The 19,068-nt window shown below is 32.1% G+C and overlaps 3 protein-coding genes across 4 annotated transcripts; 1 reads left to right on the forward strand and 2 right to left on the reverse strand.

Moving 5' to 3' along the window:
• Positions 1-34: 34 nt before the first annotated feature.
• Positions 35-18,937, forward strand: LOC105199625 (serine/threonine-protein kinase D3). Of its 2 annotated transcripts, none has more exons than XM_011166798.3 (16): positions 35-947; positions 1,875-1,918; positions 8,371-8,444; positions 12,454-12,612; positions 13,718-14,003; positions 14,073-14,204; positions 14,597-14,802; positions 14,948-15,227; positions 15,304-15,458; positions 15,556-15,617; positions 15,728-15,857; positions 15,979-16,111; positions 16,263-16,442; positions 16,645-17,400; positions 17,563-17,648; positions 17,711-18,937. In XM_011166798.3, the coding sequence occupies exons 1-16, from the start codon at positions 916-918 to the stop codon at positions 17,822-17,824; spliced, it is 2,829 nt and encodes a 942-aa protein (XP_011165100.1). In that variant the 5' UTR covers positions 35-915; the 3' UTR covers positions 17,825-18,937. The 2 variants fall into 2 exon arrangements, with proteins under 2 accessions (XP_011165100.1, XP_039308441.1); XM_039452507.1 differs by lacking the exon at positions 35-947 and adding an exon at positions 9,278-9,309 and having other exon boundaries at positions 1,878-1,918; positions 12,454-12,818.
• LOC105199623 (L-threonine dehydratase catabolic TdcB) lies at positions 2,276-7,771 on the reverse strand. Its single transcript, XM_011166794.3, has 6 exons — positions 7,032-7,771; positions 6,642-6,770; positions 5,319-5,686; positions 4,822-5,020; positions 4,368-4,675; positions 2,276-4,201 (listed from the first exon to the last, which is right to left on the reverse strand). Exons 1-6 carry the CDS (start codon positions 7,170-7,172, stop codon positions 4,120-4,122), a joined length of 1,227 nt encoding a protein of 408 aa, XP_011165096.1. The 5' UTR covers positions 7,173-7,771; the 3' UTR covers positions 2,276-4,119.
• LOC105199624 (threonine dehydratase) lies at positions 8,438-11,655 on the reverse strand. The gene is made up of 5 exons (XM_011166795.3): positions 11,255-11,655; positions 10,567-11,051; positions 9,937-10,108; positions 9,515-9,792; positions 8,438-9,320 (listed from the first exon to the last, which is right to left on the reverse strand). The coding sequence occupies exons 1-5, from the start codon at positions 11,405-11,407 to the stop codon at positions 9,257-9,259; spliced, it is 1,152 nt and encodes a 383-aa protein (XP_011165097.2). The 5' UTR covers positions 11,408-11,655; the 3' UTR covers positions 8,438-9,256.
• Positions 18,938-19,068: the final 131 nt, after the last annotated feature.

A 19,068-nucleotide genomic window follows, 5' to 3' on the forward strand; every position in this document is an offset into this window, starting at 1 on the left:
TTCAGTGAAGGACAGTGAGACACAGTGTCGTGAATTTTGTGCAAACGTAAAGAAATAGCGTCGGCTGTTAAACTGCGAATTTCTCGAAATCGCACGTCTCTCGAGTAATTTTTCCTTTTTGCAGCGTCGCAAAATCGATGTTATATATAGTACATAATACATCTGTAAACGTGGATATCTAGTGATGCTAGTGAACGAGGATTTTAATCGATCTCCCGAAAAAAGAGATGGCTACTTTCAAGCTTCTCTTTACTCCCTGACCGTTACTGCGCTACCGTCGCCGTTGCCGGTGCTGCCCGCTGTCGTTTCCGCGTTTGTTTTCGTTTCGCGCTACTCGGACGCTTCGTTTTTTGTGCGTGTAAACACGTGTGCGTACCGTGTTCGAATTGTACGCAGTTAGGTTGTCCGGAAAAGTACTGAATGTAGTATCGGACGATTATCGTAATACGTGAGTAACAGTGCCGTACGTCGAAACAGTCATGCTAATTCATGAAACTCGACATTATTCAAAGGGCTTTCGTTGATATCTTGGTTGACGCGTATTAGGAGTCGCTTCTCCTCTTGCCGGCATTTTTATCGTTACTTGCGTTTGATTCGGCACGTTACACTTTCCGCGTTCGTCAGGTGCAAATTGTGCGTAGTTACGATGCCGAAAGTGATATAAAATACAGTAGCAGACGATGGTGTTACGCAGATACGTCGTGTTGAGTAAAAATAACAGCGTTCGTAAAATGAATCTTTATAGCACCTGTTGCGTCGCGATGAATCACCTTTTGCGCGCATTTTACGTTTTATCCGTACTCATGTGTGATAGATTATACGCGCAATATCGGGAGTGATCGGGAGTTTGAAAATTTAAATAAAATATCGGGCGATCGTTATTAATGTGCGTTTCGGGGAGAGTAGCGGAACGAGATGCCAGCAGAATTCCAACGAGAAGTAACTCCGTAAGTATATTATTTTATTAACATCTTCGCATGTTTACGAGCTTTGCAATTTAAATATAAATATAAGTAAAGTTTAACCATCAAAATTTTCAAGAACAGTAGTTAAAGGGCTGGATGAGAGTGTTAGCGAGTATTACTCAGTGCACAAGTTATTTCTGTTTTCTTGCTGATGTCTATTTTGTTGCTGAAGATGGCCCAAAATGATATCAAAATGTTCATTTTGATTGAAATAAAGTTTGCATTTTAAACAGAAATAACTTGCACGCTGAGTACAGTGCTAACACTTTCATCAACCCTACTAGTAGTCATGGGACAGCTGTCTTTGAATATAAAAATATATTTTTATTTTTACTTTTGATAAAATTTTTCTAGTATGTAATATTTATATGTAAAAAGGATGATATATAACGAAATTACTACTACTACTATTATTTCTCTGATACGTTCTTAAAATTAAAAAATGGTTTAAATATCATTTAACATATTGGATTGGAGCAAAACTTTGGTACCTTCTTCTACCTACCCCACGTTTGCCACGGATCTTGCCCTGCATGTTGAAGTAGACAAGATTGTACCTTTCTAGATGTCGTATCACATGTTCAATATATTTCAGCTTTTTAGCCTTTATGCTAATAATCTCTTTCTTTATTCTTACCGTAACTTCAGTATTGCAACAGTGGTACATATTTATATGGTTACATAATCTTATGTATAAATAATATCTAAACATTGTCTTAAATTTTTCTTATGTAAAAAGTGCTACAAGCTTTTGTTCCAACCTAATATTTTATTGTGTTTAAAAATTAAAAGAGGATAATGTCTGTATTATGTAAAATATTTTATCTCACACATTTTTAAATTAATATGGTAGCTCAAATACACAACATATTCTATTTATATTTATTTACATTTACTTTATATTTTCAGAATTAACTGGAGGGGAAATGCAGCAACAGCAGCAGCGACAACTGGTAAGTGAATAAATTAGGCAATTTATTTAAGTATAATGAACTGAAATTAATATTCATAGAAGAAATAAATATGAAATTAATCTTAAAAAATATAAGTATCTAGTTAACACATAAATAATATGTTTAAGTTTCTGAAAAATGTAATTTTTTATTATTTTTAAAGCAAAATTTTAAATATTACCAAATATTATCATTTTCAATATTCAAAGAATATTTAATAATACTATCAAAATAACATTCAAAATAATTAAAAAAGATTTTTTTATAAACTAGTGTCATTAATGCAATCTTTGCATTTTTTTCAGTAAACAAATTATTTGTAAGGAAATCTAATAAAAATCATTTCTGTGTACACACATTTCCTTTAATTCTTATTAACATATACCATTTGCTAGAAAGTATACATACATAGCATTATCAATTGTGTATTTGCACAAATCATTGTTAATATTTTAAATTTAAAAAAGTAATTATTTAAAAATTTTTTTTAAATGATAAAGTTATCTTGTAAAAGTCGGTAGCTGATGGAACTGGACAGTATTCCGTGATGTATATTTTCGATAAAAAACAAATAAGGGATAAGTATCTGTTATGATTTGTTTCCCTGTTTCTCCCGTTGATTTCAATCGCTTAACATTAATAAAAATGAAATGAAAAAGCACAAACGTGATTTACGGTATTCAAATATTTCGAATAATAAGAACTGGTTATGAATAAATTTAATGAAAGAAATTTTTGTCACTTATCGACTGAACTGTCTATAGAATTCGAAGCAATAATTAAAAATTATATAAGATACGTGTACATCAGTTATAAAATAAATATCAATTTTCGAGTTCTAATTAACGATCAAAACAAAAATTGTCATATAGCACAGTGTCTTTTTCTCATTATACGTGTATACCTTGTTTTTATTTATACGTATATAAATTATAGAATTACGTATATGCATACATTTTATATCTTTGTATAATTATTTATACTTATACATACCATATAAGCGAAATAAATATGTATTGATATGGTATGCACACACATCAAGAGACGCAATTGTGTCTCTCACTATGTATATTTTTTGTTATATTTCTTTCGTTATAATATACACAACGAAAACTGTCCAATCCAATTCTTCTGTCAAAAAGTAAAAAAAAGAGTATTTAAAATCATTTACAACAATCTGATCATAGATCATTTTGAGAAAAATCATTAGAAATAAATGGAAAAAATATATCCGTCATTTATTGAAGGAATAATCCTATCATTTCTGAATATTTTGATGATTTCATTCCCAATGAATTGTAATCAAATTTTTGTTGGATCAAATGTTTGTTACTTTTTGACAGAATACTTTTTTGATCGTTAAATACTCTTGGACATTTTTCTCGATACACATATTTTTGAGTAATATGCAATAGAATATTGATATTACCGACTCAATCGAATTTTGTGAAATATTTATGATGTATGAACGAATACTTGTTTATCATCCTTTTACATATGATTAATATAAGAAAGGATTGACATAAAACAAGGTACATAAAATGGACAACTCAATAGTCATACTTCATAATTTTCGCATGTCATCTTATCTACATTATGAAAAGTGCATGTAAATCTGTAAATCTGATTGATTTAGTAATATTAATATCCCTCAATATATTAAAAGTAATATCTATAATCATGTGTATCGGAATTAGAAAATTAACTTATATAATACGCACATTTTGTACACATGACATCGTTAATGCCTACCCAGTTGAAGTTAATTGCGCTCTGGATTTTCTATAGAGTCCATAGCATATCCTGTATCAAAATGAGAATGTCATTAACTTCAGCTGGATAAGTATTAATAACACCCCGTGTGTATATCTGAATATATGCTACATATGTATATCTCTAATATTATCGACAAAATTAAATGTTTATACCACACACAATGTTCAAAGAATACAGTAATCACTTTAAAATGGTTAATAAATTTTGCATGAAGTACTTAGTGGAAAATTTAATGTCATACAAACTTATCATTTTATTAAACTATCTTATTCATAATTTTGATCTAGTTCTGTCTGAGAAGTGCGATTTGTACTGTATTCTTCGGTTTGCAAATTATTTGAAAGCTTACGATACATACGATACATACACGCGTTTTGTTACAATATGTTTTTCTCAATAATATCAATTTAGAAATATAATGATTTCTAATTATGCTCTCTTGCGGGTCCAGGTCTATTCGTAAGATCCATAGGTGAGTCCATTCTGCCGAACATAGGTATCAGCACCCTGGTGCGAACAGAAAGAAATTATATTACCAGACATGATGATACATTTCTCAACATTATTAAACATAAATCTTCTAGTACGTTTTATTGCCAGGAAATATAAAAAAACGCGCATCTGCGCAATTAACATTTTTATAGAAAATTGTTACATTTGTGAGCGTAATTACCTTTTTATTTTCAAATGAGCGAGTTTTTTACGTAGCAAATTCATAAGTTGGACATCTAGAAGTGCAGCTAAACCAATTGCTGCATGAGAGTCGACAATGTTTTCTCTTTCTCGTAGAAGACTAACCGCCCTTTGAACATTTGCGTCAGATACTGTCATACAGTGATCGATCCAACAATGTGGCAATCCTTTGTCGGATGTATCCATTTGCCCGATAAAACATTCCGGTCCATGTATGTTAGTCTGCGGAAATTTGTGTTGTGATCTAACATCTTGAATCAAAGGACACTGTTTTTCAGTACGGGCCTCCTGAAAATTGACATGATGTATATTAAAAATTTATCTAAATCAAGTCATTTTCATGAAACAAATTAGGTAGCTCACTAGATCAAAATGTGTAACTGTCTAGGCCTACTGATTAACGATTACAGAAAAAGATTTTTTTATTCACTTACGATAATTATTAATTTTTCACTCCAATTTTTAAGAAACATCGCAAGACACGCTGTTAATCCACAACCATCGATCGTCGTAGGCAATATCACTACGTCAATCCTAATTCTTTTTCCATCGATCTTTTTTCTAGACGTTATTTCTTCATAAATTTCTACAGCCAAAGTGGCTTGACCTGTGATCATGTAGGGATGATCGTTCCTAATTGAAAAATGTTGAATAATTTTGTAAAATAAAAGATAAATGTAAGGATATAATGGAGTGAGCACAACAAAATAAGTTGAAATAAATATAAAATATGATCATAAATAAATAAGTCATAACTAGCTTTTAATTATTACTAATTTTGTAGTCTTTAGTTTTAACTAATTTTAAATAATAAAATAAAATCCATCGCATAGTAACAGTTGATAAAAAACGATTGATGGAAATGTGGTATTTCGAAAATATATTTTAACTTAATGAGGTTTGCTATTAAAAAAAAATAATAAAAAAATACCCGTCAAGATAAAACATGCGTCCCTCTCGAGCGATACGCAAAGCGGTATTATGTGCTTCTATCATATTGTTTATACCATTGGACTCCACTTTTGCTCCGAGGTTTTTACACATTTGCTTTTTCTCTTCCTCCACATCTTGTGGCATTACGATTGTCACCGGTATGTTAAACTCCTTTCCAAAATAGCACAGCGGGTAAGCGAAGTTACCTGTTGAAATCGCTATCACACCATTTTCTTTCTGTCGGTCCGTTAGTTCTTGCAATGAATAAAGCACGCCACGGGTTTTGATACTTTCCAGATTTAGATCATCGGTGAAAAACGAGCTCTTCAGATAGATTTTAAAATTCCTCTTACGGAGTATCGTAATCTGAAACAGTCATATTAGATTCGTCTATAGATCGTCATCAAACTATTCTTCATTAATATTACACATTACAGTGCGTGGATAGAGACGCATATATACGAGGTGTTGCCTGAAAGTTTGCAAAAATATCCGCAAATATTTGCCAGTTTTTTATTATGTGCTATTTTATTATTATTATGTGCTATTCTAAACAATGCTGCCTAAATGTAAACTAGTCTGCCGCTGAGGTGATCGAAGGACATCGAAAATGATTATTATCACCTTCAGTTGACATCCAACGGTATTTGATATGATTAAACGTTTGAAGACCGTTAAACCAAAAACATTTTCACCGAACGTTCATGGAAGCGTTTTGTGAGAACTTCTATAGCACTTTTATCAAGATTTTGACATAATTTAATGCACGCACTCTTTTATATCATTTATTTTCACATATGATAAAATCGTAAAATGTTTAAAAATAGTAAGAAATCATCTACAAAGGATTTAATTTTGAACGATAATTTTATATTTTAGTTTAGAAGAAATTCAACATTATTTAGAGTTGTAATTAATAATTGGCGAAGTAATTGGCGAATACGTGCATTTCGCGATTTCTTCGATATCACCTCATATATCATAACTGCAGAGGAATTATTATTTATGTAAATTAATTTCTAAATTTGTACTGATTTATTGCATAATTAAATGTTAATGATATTTATTGATTTATCTTAATCTGCAATTAAATTAATTTTCAATTACTTATTAACACTAAAATGAGAAACTGCACATTTAAATTAAATATTTCTTGTTTTTTTTTTTTTATATATAATCGCGTGTACTGTAAGATTTATAAGAATATTGTGATTACATTTGAGTCTCGATGACGAACAGTAAATTGCGAATCATCTTTGTTAATTTTGCTAAGTGTGAAACACAGATAGTTGAATTAAGAATATTTTATAAAATTATTTACGTTTTTAAACGATGTTCTTGTACACCACGGTCTCATTTCCATCGTCGCTGAATTCATTGTTTCGTTATTGAAATAGTCAATCCAGAAGTTTCTTCTTCGGGCATTTTTGATGCCTTTATCATATATCAGCTACATAAAAAAAGGTATTAAATTGATGAACCATATTCCCACTAAATATAAGTAACACTTTGCGTGAAATAATGTTGCTTTGACTATTCTTTATTTGATTAACATTAGAATGGAAAAGAAGTATTGTTATTTCTTAATTTATGATAACTATTTTTGAATTACAGAAATGTTTTCACACGCGCACATCGGTATGCGTTGTACATTGAATATTGAATATTAAGTTAAATACTTTAGAGTTATGATCTATGGAATTTGAAATACCCAATGGTCTGATCGAGCGTTTCTATACAATGGGGAAGCCAGTGTGTAATATAAGGTGTCATCTCCTATTGTGTCAAGTGCTTCTCCTTCCTCTGCTTCTAGTGGTTGTCTGCACGCACTTCTTTCCTCAGGAGAAAACATTGTTATATATATATGTATAAAATATAAAGTTCTTTGTCCGATGAAATCACTTCACACGCACTTGCACCTAATTATTGATAGTGATGTAATATAATAATGTCAAGCTTGAATTGGCTTCGGTCGAGAACTGATCGCGTTGCCGAGAACAGACGTCAATAACATCTCATCGTTCGTCCTTTCATCCTTCCGAAGTTTCTATTTGTTTATTTCAAACAACCGTTATGTTTTACTATTATTATCCTAACCGTGTCAATGTTATTCTATAAATAACGAGAAAGACATATAGAAACTGATTTGCCACATAAAAACATAAATGTTATAAGCAGACTCATTTATTATTTCTGAGTTTGTTTTTTAAATTTCCTGTAACTTGCACTTCGAACAATTTAATATTCTGATTTTGCCATCACATTTTTCTTTATGTTCATAAAATTTTGCAATATAAATATGTATTTAGTATTTTAAGATCTTAATTAAATTGTTATAAACGTCTTATTTCTCTTTATTTTTTTAAATTAATTTTAATTAATTTTATTTTAGTTACTTTTCGTAACTTTTTTGTGTCAATATCTTTGTTAATCCGATATTTCAAACAAAAGAAATGAAATTAATCATAACAATTATTTAATAAATAGTAATAAAATAAAAAGTATTTTAATAGTAGTTAAAGGTAAAAAGAATAAGATTACAATATTTTATTTGATATAGCTTTAATATTAAGTTTAAGTTTAAGAAAATGCGCGAATAAAGAGAAAAGACGAGACTTACATCAGAAAAAGAAAAAAAAACGTCATCTGAAGAGGCTCAATTAAAAGTGTATTCTAAAATTACATGTAAATTTCAAAAGTATACGCAAAGTAAATTATACATTTTTCTAGTACTATGAGTACATTAAAAAAGTTTGATAATGCAAAAATTACACAATTTTTAATTAAAATAAACGTATTTTTCAATTTTTTTTATACGCCACGTAACGCACTCTTTCATTTTTCTTCGAGAGAAGAAAATGATACATATTGTATTTATTTTAATAATCTAGTATCGTATTCTGCACATTATAGGAAAACACGTCAATTGAACGGATCTTAACTCAAATATAATTAATTTTATAATTACTCTTAATATTTTGTCAGTATTTTATCATCAGCATCATGATAAAATCAATATTTTAAAACAGATAAATGATTGAATGTTGCAGAATGCATTGCGCGAAAGATGTTCCTTTTATGCCAGATTTCTTCACATCTCCGGATAGCTATGTTCCAGATAAAGGTATTCGTCAATTAACTGAAAATTTATTTTTTTCCTTCAGTTAAAATCTCTGATTACGTATCTAACGAATAATTATTTTTCACACTACTAATTTGTTATACAAAATGTATTAAAATTTTACTAGAAATTAACATATTCTCTGAGAAATATCTCATAGATGAAAATATTTAAAGTGAAGAAATTGGGCATTATAGAAAAAAAGCGCTTCTTACAATTTATTAGATTCGCTAATATATAGCTTGTTGACTTCAATCAATTTACAAAATAAATGAAAAATGCGATTTTGAGAATCAAATAGCCCAAAATTAGCAAACTTTCTCGTTGTGTGCCATTGAAATGATTAAAAAAAAACTAAATAAATATACCACTTATATACTGATATATTCTTCGAGTTAATAGTTAAAATAAAAATTGGCTGATGTTTGACGTTTGCCATTGACATTATTAAACGTTATATTTGTGTAAGAATACAGATATATCTGAAATCGGTGTTAATAAAATAGTTTTTTGTAAAATTATTATAATATTATAATAATTATATTACAATATTATATTTAGTAATTAAAAAACATTATCATTAAAATTGCTAACTTGATAGAGCTTTATCTCGAACGCAATGTTTTTACTCCTGACCTCAGATGATCTGAATGCTTACAATAAATATATATGATTTGTTTTACAATTTATTTCTATAAATTTATCGTGATTTGTCATAACTAATTGATTTTTGTAAGTTTATCGTGAAATATAAAAATACTCTTTCAAGTAATTTTGAGGTCGGCACACGATAAGATCCGAACTTATTATATTAGTTAGTTGTATTTTCTTTTCAGTTCGTCAGACGAGTCCATTTCGCCAAATAGAGGTATCATCACCCTGAAATGTGCAGAAAGAATTATAATGTAGAATTATACAATAATATTGTAATAATATTGAATCATAATTTTTAATTAGAATTCGGTTATTAATTAGAATTCGGTTGGTGCTTATTTTACTAAACACGTAAAACAGGCTACCATAAAATTAAAAATTAACACCATAAAATTGAAAAGTTTTATGAAAAAAGATACCTTTTTCCTTTTAACTCATCAAGTTTACCGGATAAAAAGGCAGCTATAGCAATCGCTCCACTGTTGTCAATGATGCCTTCATGTTGTAACATATAATAAGCAGTACTGATCAACGATTCATCCACTTTAACAATCGTGTCGATGCAGTTAATCGGTAAATTACTCTTCTCTTCTTGCCATGCATACTCGGTCACGGGAATGTCATCCAATTCATTAAGCGAATTTGTTTGGCTTCTAATATTGTCTATTAAAGGATCAGAAACTGCAGGATGGACTTCCTAAAAATGGGAATTACATGTAATTCACAAATTTCTGTTTTCATGCGAAGAAAAATCTTCTTGAGAGAATTGAGACTCAGATCGTAAAACACAATATTTTATTATGATCACTAACGAAAAAAAAAAAAACATTTAAACACTTACAATAATTCGTACACCGGGATTCAGTAGTTTGATAGCCATCGCAATACCCATGGTTAATCCGCAACCGTTGAATTTCGTCGCTAATATGACTGTATCAATATTGTGTTTTATATGTCCACAAATTTCGTTCCCTAAGGTGGCTTGGCCAATAATCATGTCTGGATGATCGTTTCTGTCAAGGAATTGAACAAATCAGTAAAAAAGTTAACAATAAAATTAAAAAAGTTAACAATACAAACTTGAACGTGAAGCATTAAAGTGATTATAAAATGTTATTAATTAATATCATTTAATTCAACTAATTTCTAAATAATAAAGTTGAATCTATCGTTTATAGGAAATAGAAATAATTGATGAAGGTATTATTTTTTTATCTTTTAATGTGTCGTTGGTAAATATCGAATATATTGATTTTTATTTATAAATCACCGCAAAATTTCCTAAATAATATTCGTATACTTTATTAATATATAGAAAAAGGTAATAGTGACTATTCGTTAGTTGTTGCGTGATAGTAACGAGTTATTTTTAACAGGTAATAAAGACAACATTAACGATTTATAAAAACAAAGTAATTTTGCAAATAATTTCAAATTAATGAAGGTATTTTTTTTATATAAGAGTACGTACCCGTCAAGATATAATAATCCTTCCATCTTGGCTATACGCAAAGCGATCTTATGTGCTTCTACTATATCGTTACCCTGGACGAGTACTCTTGCTGACAGAACATTTCTACATATTCTGACTAGTTCACTCGGTACTTGCGTTGGCAACACCATCGTCACAGGTACTTCATACTCCTTTGCGTAAGAGCAAAGACAAAAAGCGAAGCAGCTCGTTGAAATTCCTATGATGCCGTTATATTTTTTCTTTTGGATTTGCCAGTTTTTCAAAACGTAAGCCACGCCGCGTATTTTAACGCTACTCAAAAACTGATCGCACTCTTCCTTCACAAAGATAGTGAAACCCTCGTCTCTGAGAATTGAAATCCTTCTGCATTTTGTTTGCCGAATGTCGTTTCTTATTACATCCTGTGCCGATTTGATCGTTTCGGCCGTGATCTTGTATCTTTGCTCTTTTCTCGTTTTCTCGGAGCCTTTTTCAATTATATTCTACAAAAAGAAAATTAAATTAGCGAAATTACATTTTTCTAGTTTAAATAATGAAGGAATGTAGTTATTTTTCTACACATTTCTGAGAAACAGTTCTCGAAATATGGAAATATTGATCAGTATGCACATCGGTGTACATTGCGTACATACATGAGTACATTGAATTTCGAAGCTATAATATAATTAATCTAAATCTGATATACCCAATTAACTTGATCTTTTACTGGTGGATCCACTGTATTCAATCGCCGTTGTAGTGGGCGAACTATATCGTAAGAAAATGACATATGTAAGTCACTCTCTTCTGCTGCTTTCTTATTTTTATTCTCCTGCTCCTTTTCCAATAGGAAAGACATGGTGGTATAAAATGGAAAATTTCTTGTTCGATGGAAGTCACTTGATATATATTTACAAATACTCGATGAGAAATAACGTGGAGACTGATATTACTGCTGTCAGAAACTAATCTCTTATTCGCTGGGATCAAACGCTACTAGTCATCGACAACTGATTTTTCATTCTTCTCCAAGGTTCTGTTTGTTTCTTCTACCACAATTGTATTATGTTTACAAATTCGCAATCCAACTATTACTACTCGAAATAAATAACGGAAAGCACAGAACAGGAATAGATCTGTCGAATTCTCTCTCGAATTGTGAGATTCGTTCCTGATTTTATGAGTTATAACTACCCAGACAATATACAATATTTATAAAATATTTTTATGGTCTTAAATTTAACAGATGTTAACTATTTATCATAAATATTATAATACATATCAAATAAAATAATTTAGTTGTATTTAATATTATTTGATACAATATAAATAGTGCACCAAATGATATTAAATATGGATAGCATCAAGACACGTGGTGTGATTTACACTCTGCTACAATTATCGAATGACCAAAAACGAAAAGGCGTAGTAACTATTTTAACGGACGATTTTGGTTCATTGTCTGTCATTATTGCTACAAATTTGGTATACCAGTGACAGTGGTGATACCATCGAAATATGAATCAACAAAATATAATGAGTTATGTGGATAATATGCCTCAATCTTTAGAACAACCATTTTGGAAATATTTAATCATTATTTTTCGTATTTTTTTCCTTCGAGCTAATGAAATTTAAAAAATTAATATCTTTAATTTTCTATAATTTTATTTTTCATATTTTTTTTTAAATTTAAGTATTCTACTATTAAGAATTTTTCTCATTTATCATTATTCTTTGGTGTTTTATTGTTTATTTTTAAATACGTATTCGTATTTAACTTTTCAACAAGTTATCATTCAACCCTGGTATTTATATCTTTACGCCTGAACCAGCGCAACCCTGGCTGCTCGTGACGTCGTTGCGCACGTCTGATCGGTAATTTCCTTCTGTTACCTTATCCAGATTCGCGTACCGGCTTATCGTGCGAGGCGAGATGTATGCCGCGTCGACGGTAGTCTCTCGGGAGCGCTGCTGGCCGTAGGGGTCCCCCCGGAAGTGGAGAGCGGTCTGCCGCGGTGGATAACTGGCTGCACTGGCGACCGGAGAGGGTTTTACGTCAAGGTGGGTCGGTCACCTGGAGATAACTGTAAAATGTCATCGGCGAATGTGTGTCAGGCATGGACTTGACGCCGCGCACGACCGTGACACCGCACGCTGGCTGGCTCGCGACCGTTCTGTCAATTATGCCGCCGCGTTCCTGAGGTGAGGGAAGAACAACCGCGTCAAACATCCGTGTCGGAGCTGAGCCGACGAAGGTGCACAAAGAAGTATGTAAGGAGTCGATCCCCGGAGGAAATTCGGGGAATCGTCAGTGTGCGCAACTCTCTGTCGCTTCTTCCTCTCTCCTTCTCTCTCTCTCTCTCTCTCTTTCTCTTTCTTCCCCTCTTTGTTTTTTTTCTCTCTTCGCTTCGCCAGAATTCGCACGGGAACACGCACCGGGCGTATTACATAGGTCGATTACGAAATTCCTCTCGCGTTGGATAAGCTGCGTTATCGAGGATGCTTTTGGCCCGCGGGGAGATTATTGCGTCCGCTGGCGGCGGCGGCGCGTCGTCGGAACGTTTTTTTATTCATTGGCACGCATCACGCATGTTCATTTGACCGGGAATCCTCGGAGCGATGAATGATTCACATAGGGGGGAAAAAAAGCCCGTGTGAAAATCCGTGAATAAGCGCCTTCGCACATGATTCTTTGACATTTATGGCAGAAACGGGAGGAGAGAGAGAGGAGGCGAGCAAGATAAATATATGACTGATTTAATTATTTTTATACATTAACTACGATACATGCTGAACCCATTTATTTAATTACTTTTATAATCCTCTTTCACGATTAATATGCTTCTCATTGCTAATCCAGTTATTTATATACACATCTGCCATACATCTGGCTTATTCTTTTTTCCTGATCTGAAACTATGAGCCTTGCTCTTCAAGAATATAAACCTTTTATTCACTGTTTCTCTCATCTTAAATATATAATTTGCGAAATATAAAAGTTCTTTTATATCGGAGAACATGCGAAGGAAGATTAAATCATTAATTTTTGGTGTTTGTTCAAATTTGATAAAACGAGAACTTTAAAAACTTAGATGTGTTATTAATAATTTTTGGATATTACTAATTTTGATCTACATATCTGTGTGAATTTGTGTGTACATTACAGGAAAACAAGTTGCAAAGCATCATGGAGGGGGCAGAAGTTACATTTTTATTCCAGTTTGGTCTGATACGTGACACTGTCACGGTCAATAGCAGCATGCTTACGCTTAAGACCCTGAAAGATCTCGCCTGTGATTTTATAAACACCAAGTGTCCGGAGCACGGATTGAATCATCTGTTTGAGAGATTAATTTTATTCAAGCACGATTACAATTCCACCAACGTTTTGCAGCTGGTAACGAACACTACAGAGGTAGTGGACGAGACCCTGGTAGAAATCGTGTTGACTGGTAAGGGAAAAGCAATTACTTGTACGCACGTTACCTGAATATGTATAATTACTTAAAAAATTATTTTAGCACAAGTGCCAAGTGAATACATTCCCATTCGACCTCATGCCTTAGCAGTACATTCCTACAAAGTTCCAACATTCTGCGATTTTTGCGGTGAAATGTTATTTGGGCTTGTTCGACAAGGTCTCAAGTGTGAAGGTAAATTTATGATAAATACTTTAAAGCCTTTGTCATTGTAAAACCCATTTACACTATTATTTGCAAATTACCTTTAAATTCAATTTAATTTTCTATCTTTCTAATTCTCAGAGAGAAAAAAAATAAAAGGACAAATGTAAATTTACTTTACTTTTACTTTCTATTATTTTTTAATTCTTAGAACTGGAAGATGATAGGATGAATGTAGATTAACTTTAAAGTTGGTTTAACTTTTTTTCTGCTTTTTAAAACTAGAAAAAATATAGAAGCTAAGTTAAACAGAGTTCAAAGTTATTTTATACATTGGTACAAACAAACTTAAGTCAAATATATGTTTTCTCAATTGTGATCTTTTATAATCTGTTAATATTAAAATGTACGTAATTTTTCAGGTTGTGGTATGAATTATCACAAGAGATGCGTCATCAAAGTGCCGAATAACTGTTCGCAAGATGCGAGTCAGAGACGACGCAGCTCGGCCATGCTGAATGTACCGAGATCGCCAAGCCAAGGTTCCACCAGCAGCCTGACGAGCAATACCGACGATAATCACAGTTCAAATAGTACACTTAACACAAGCCAAAATAATAGTACATTGGTATGAACGAAAGCAATATCGTTTGATTTTAATTTAATGTATGCACACTTTTGAAAACAAATAAATACGGCTGATATTTTGCTTATTTCTTTTTTATTTTGCGAGATTCTTTGTGTGTCTGAATAAAATGTATACTATCTTGTAGGCAATACCGAGTATAATGGCACCAAAACTGTCCTCTTCGCCGATATTAGGAGGGCGGCCCGTTTGGGTGGAGCGCGAGCTCGCAACGCGAATAAAAATTCCACACACATTCGTAGTACACACATACACGCGCCCGACTGTATGTGGGTACTGTAAAAAGTTGCTAAAGGGTATATTTAAGCAAGGCCTTCAGTGTAAAGATTGTCAATACAATACGCACAAAAAATGTATGGATAAAATACCAAAAGACTGTACCGGAGAAAATCCACGAGATAATATAGGTAGAACACTTTTTGTATAAATATAAACAATTTGTTGTTTTATATAAAGATGTAATTAACTAAAAATGTGTCTTAGGCGAATATACAGATAGCGGTGTGGGCAGTGAACTAGAAACCAAATGTGATATTAGAAATGAAGAAGCTGATGCTGACAGTGACACAGAATCATCGCTTCTAACTCGAGATGCGTCATTCACAAACAATGAGAATAAAGCGCCCAGTGATTATCCAGTAAGTATCTTTTTTCGGAACTATTTGTGAAGTTGCGAGATACAAAGTCAATTTTGAAAAAAGTTTTTTTTTAACATTAAAAATTCTATGCTTGCAGGATCATGCACGATGTAATGATGATGTTGCTTATGACGAATATCAGAAATCACGACCATCAAGGTAAGCCTCTGTTTTAAAAATATGTATTTCTAAATCTTGTTTTTATTTATGAAACGTTACATCTATTTCATTTTTCTAATATTACTTTTTGTCTTCCCTATAAAAAATAGCTGTAATTCTACACCAAGTAACAACATTCCATTAATGCGAATAGTACAAAGTGTGAAGCATACTAAGAAACGTGGGTCTAAAGTATTAAAAGAAGGTTGGATGGTGCATTTCACAAATCGCGATCCAATCGTGAGTAGAAACTGCAAAATTTTATTAATTTCTGATATTTAAATTATTCATTACTAAATTTAAACATTATTAAATATGTATATAAAATTATTTGTGTTTGTGTATGAATTAATCTTTTCAGAGAAAGAAACATTATTGGCGGCTTGACACAAAATCTATAACGCTATTCCAAAATGAGAATAGTTCTAAATATTATAAGGAGATACCATTGGCCGAAATTTCAGCGATTGAAACTGCTAAAACACCTCGTTCATGTATGTGCTTGTTTGCAAACGAGTTTAGAAGTTGTTTCAGTTTTAGATGTATTTTTTTTCTTTTTCTCTTTTTTTTAATATTTTACGCGTCAAATTCAACGAGCTTCCCTCAGTTGAATCTCTTACACACTTTGCGTACTTTGTATTGTAGATATAATGCATTGCTTTGAGCTAAAAACTGCCAATGCCGATTACTATGTTGGGGAGGATCCATCATACGGAGATAATTGCGGCCAAGTCTCTCCTCCCGAAAGTGGTATCGGAGCTCACATAGCTAGATCATGGGAAACTACTATTAGACAAGCACTTATGCCTGTAACTGTGTCGAATAGTATGTATATTTAGTTCGCTATCGTGACACACTATGCAAAATGATAACGCGAGATCTTTTTCACGCCTCTTATTAGCTAATATTTTACATTTTTTTAATTATTTATAATTATAATAGTATCTCGCATTGAGATTAGTTTGTTTAGTTATTAGTTTGTTTTTTGAGGAGAAATGATACAGAAGACATTTTGTTTGTGTTCCAGATCAAGAAGAGCCTAGCGAACCTACTGAACCCGAGGAAAACGTTACCGATATGTCACAACTATATCAGATCTTCCCGGACGAGGTTTTAGGGTCTGGACAATTCGGCATAGTTTACGGAGGTGTTCATCGCAAGAGCGGCCGCGCGGTCGCTATAAAGGTCATCGATAAGCTACGTTTTCCCACCAAACAAGAAGCCCAATTGAAAAATGAAGTGGCCATACTACAAAATCTATCACATAGCGGAGTGGTGAATCTGGAGCGTATGTTTGAGACGACAGAGCGAATATTTGTGGTGATGGAGAAACTGAAGGGCGACATGCTGGAGATGATCTTGAGCTCCGAGAGGGGACGGCTCAGCGAACGGATAACCAAGTTCCTCGTGACACAAATTCTGGTCGCATTGAAGCATCTTCACAGCAAGAACATCGTGCACTGCGATCTGAAGCCAGAGAACGTATTACTGAGCAGCGACACGGATTTCACTCAGGTGAAGTTATGCGACTTTGGATTCGCGCGGATAATCGGCGAGAAGAGTTTTCGAAGAAGCGTTGTTGGTACGCCAGCGTATCTGGCGCCGGAAGTCTTGCGAAATAAAGGCTATAATCGTTCTTTGGACATGTGGAGCGTCGGCGTAATTATATACGTGTCGTTAAGCGGAACATTCCCTTTCAATGAGGAGGAAGATATTAATGAACAGATTCAGAATGCTGCTTTTATGTATCCGCCAACTCCATGGAAGGAAATTTCAAGTGATGGTAATTAACACTTTTATCATTCCTCCGTGTATGGATGGCTTTTGATGAATAGTAGCATATAAGATAACACGGTTTTTTTTTCTAAATAGTAAATGAATATAATATTTTTATTCAATATATATGAATCAGTATATTTTTTTATATCGTTTCTCTATCTTTCAGCTATTGATTTGATCAATAATCTTCTGCAAGTTAAGCAGAGGAAGAGATATACTGTGGACAGGAGCTTGCAACACGTGTGGTTACAAGTAAGCGATTATTTTATTCGAGTCTATTTAATTGTTATTATTAAAAATTTTTTTTTGTCTAGGATTATCAAACATGGTGCGATTTGAGAAAATTGGAGCAGAAAGTTGGCTATCGCTACTTGACTCACGAAAGCGACGATGCACGTTGGATGGCGTACAGTAATCAGGAAACATGACAGAACTGTTCACCTGTTCTCAACATCGAGGCATTACCGACTTCCTTGTCACTGCACAAAGGCTGGGCTCGATACGCTCGAGCTACTCTACGGCGGTTTATTCGTGCCTGACTCAGTAAAAGTACGTGAGAACTAGTACAACTCTGTCTTTCGGGCGATATCCCGAATATGTCATTCTCCATTCTAAATCCAATTGGAATCGATATCGGAGATCAGAATTTGCTATTTCGGGATACTGCTTTCTCTAAAATACTTAAACATAACATTCAGAAAGCTTCCATAACGTTGACATTCCCACAAAATGGTCCTAGCACAAAATAATTTTGATTCACAGTATATTAGTGACGTAGTAATAAGTAATGATAAGCGAAAAACGCTTTGTGGACATGTATCTTTGTTCGTAAAACATTTAGGCTGAAATGCCGCGCTTAGTAGGTATCTAACCAAATTCTATTTTAAATACCTACTTTCAGATTTTTATTTATAGAGATTGTCTCTATGTAAGCTGTTTAAACTACATTATAACAATGTAGACATTTTTATTGCTTTAATTCTATAGACTATATTTAGGATAACGTTACTTTATAAAGCATTTTAGATGTTTTATAAATTCATTGTTACTTAATGTTTATCATGCTCTTCTTGGGATGACTTTATATTTTATTGATATAATTTGCTTTTTAATGCGTAATGATAGTTTATGATCAGTTTATTCTTGTAAACTAAAATATAAATTGCAATTTAAGATGTACAAAGAACTCTCAGCTAAAAGCTTTTATAGGAAATTAATGATGAATATAACTTACTCATGCACAGAATACTTTTTTTTATATAAATTATTTATATTAAATTATTTTCATTTTGCATTTAGATTAACATATATTTTGTTTATTCAAAATTAAAATATATTACTAAATTATTGAATAAAGTTTAATGAAATTAATTATTTTAATGATTATATGATTAAAGTATCATAAAGCATTTAAATATTTATGAAAAAAAATCACGACCTATACTTTTGAATCTCAATCAATTTTTAAATGTTCTATGTATGAGTATAGATGTATCATTAACGTTAAACTGTACTAGCGTATGCATAGTACTATATACAAGTCGAAAAAAAACTTGATCAAATAATTTAAATATTTTTTTTATATCTTTTACATTTTTATACATTGTTATAATTTTGATCTGATATAAATCTTTTAAAAAAAGTTATTGGAAAAGAAGACATTTTTCCAAAA

Source organism: Solenopsis invicta, chromosome 8, assembly GCF_016802725.1.
Source record: "Solenopsis invicta isolate M01_SB chromosome 8, UNIL_Sinv_3.0, whole genome shotgun sequence".
Classification (NCBI taxonomy): Eukaryota; Metazoa; Arthropoda; class Insecta; order Hymenoptera; family Formicidae; genus Solenopsis; species Solenopsis invicta.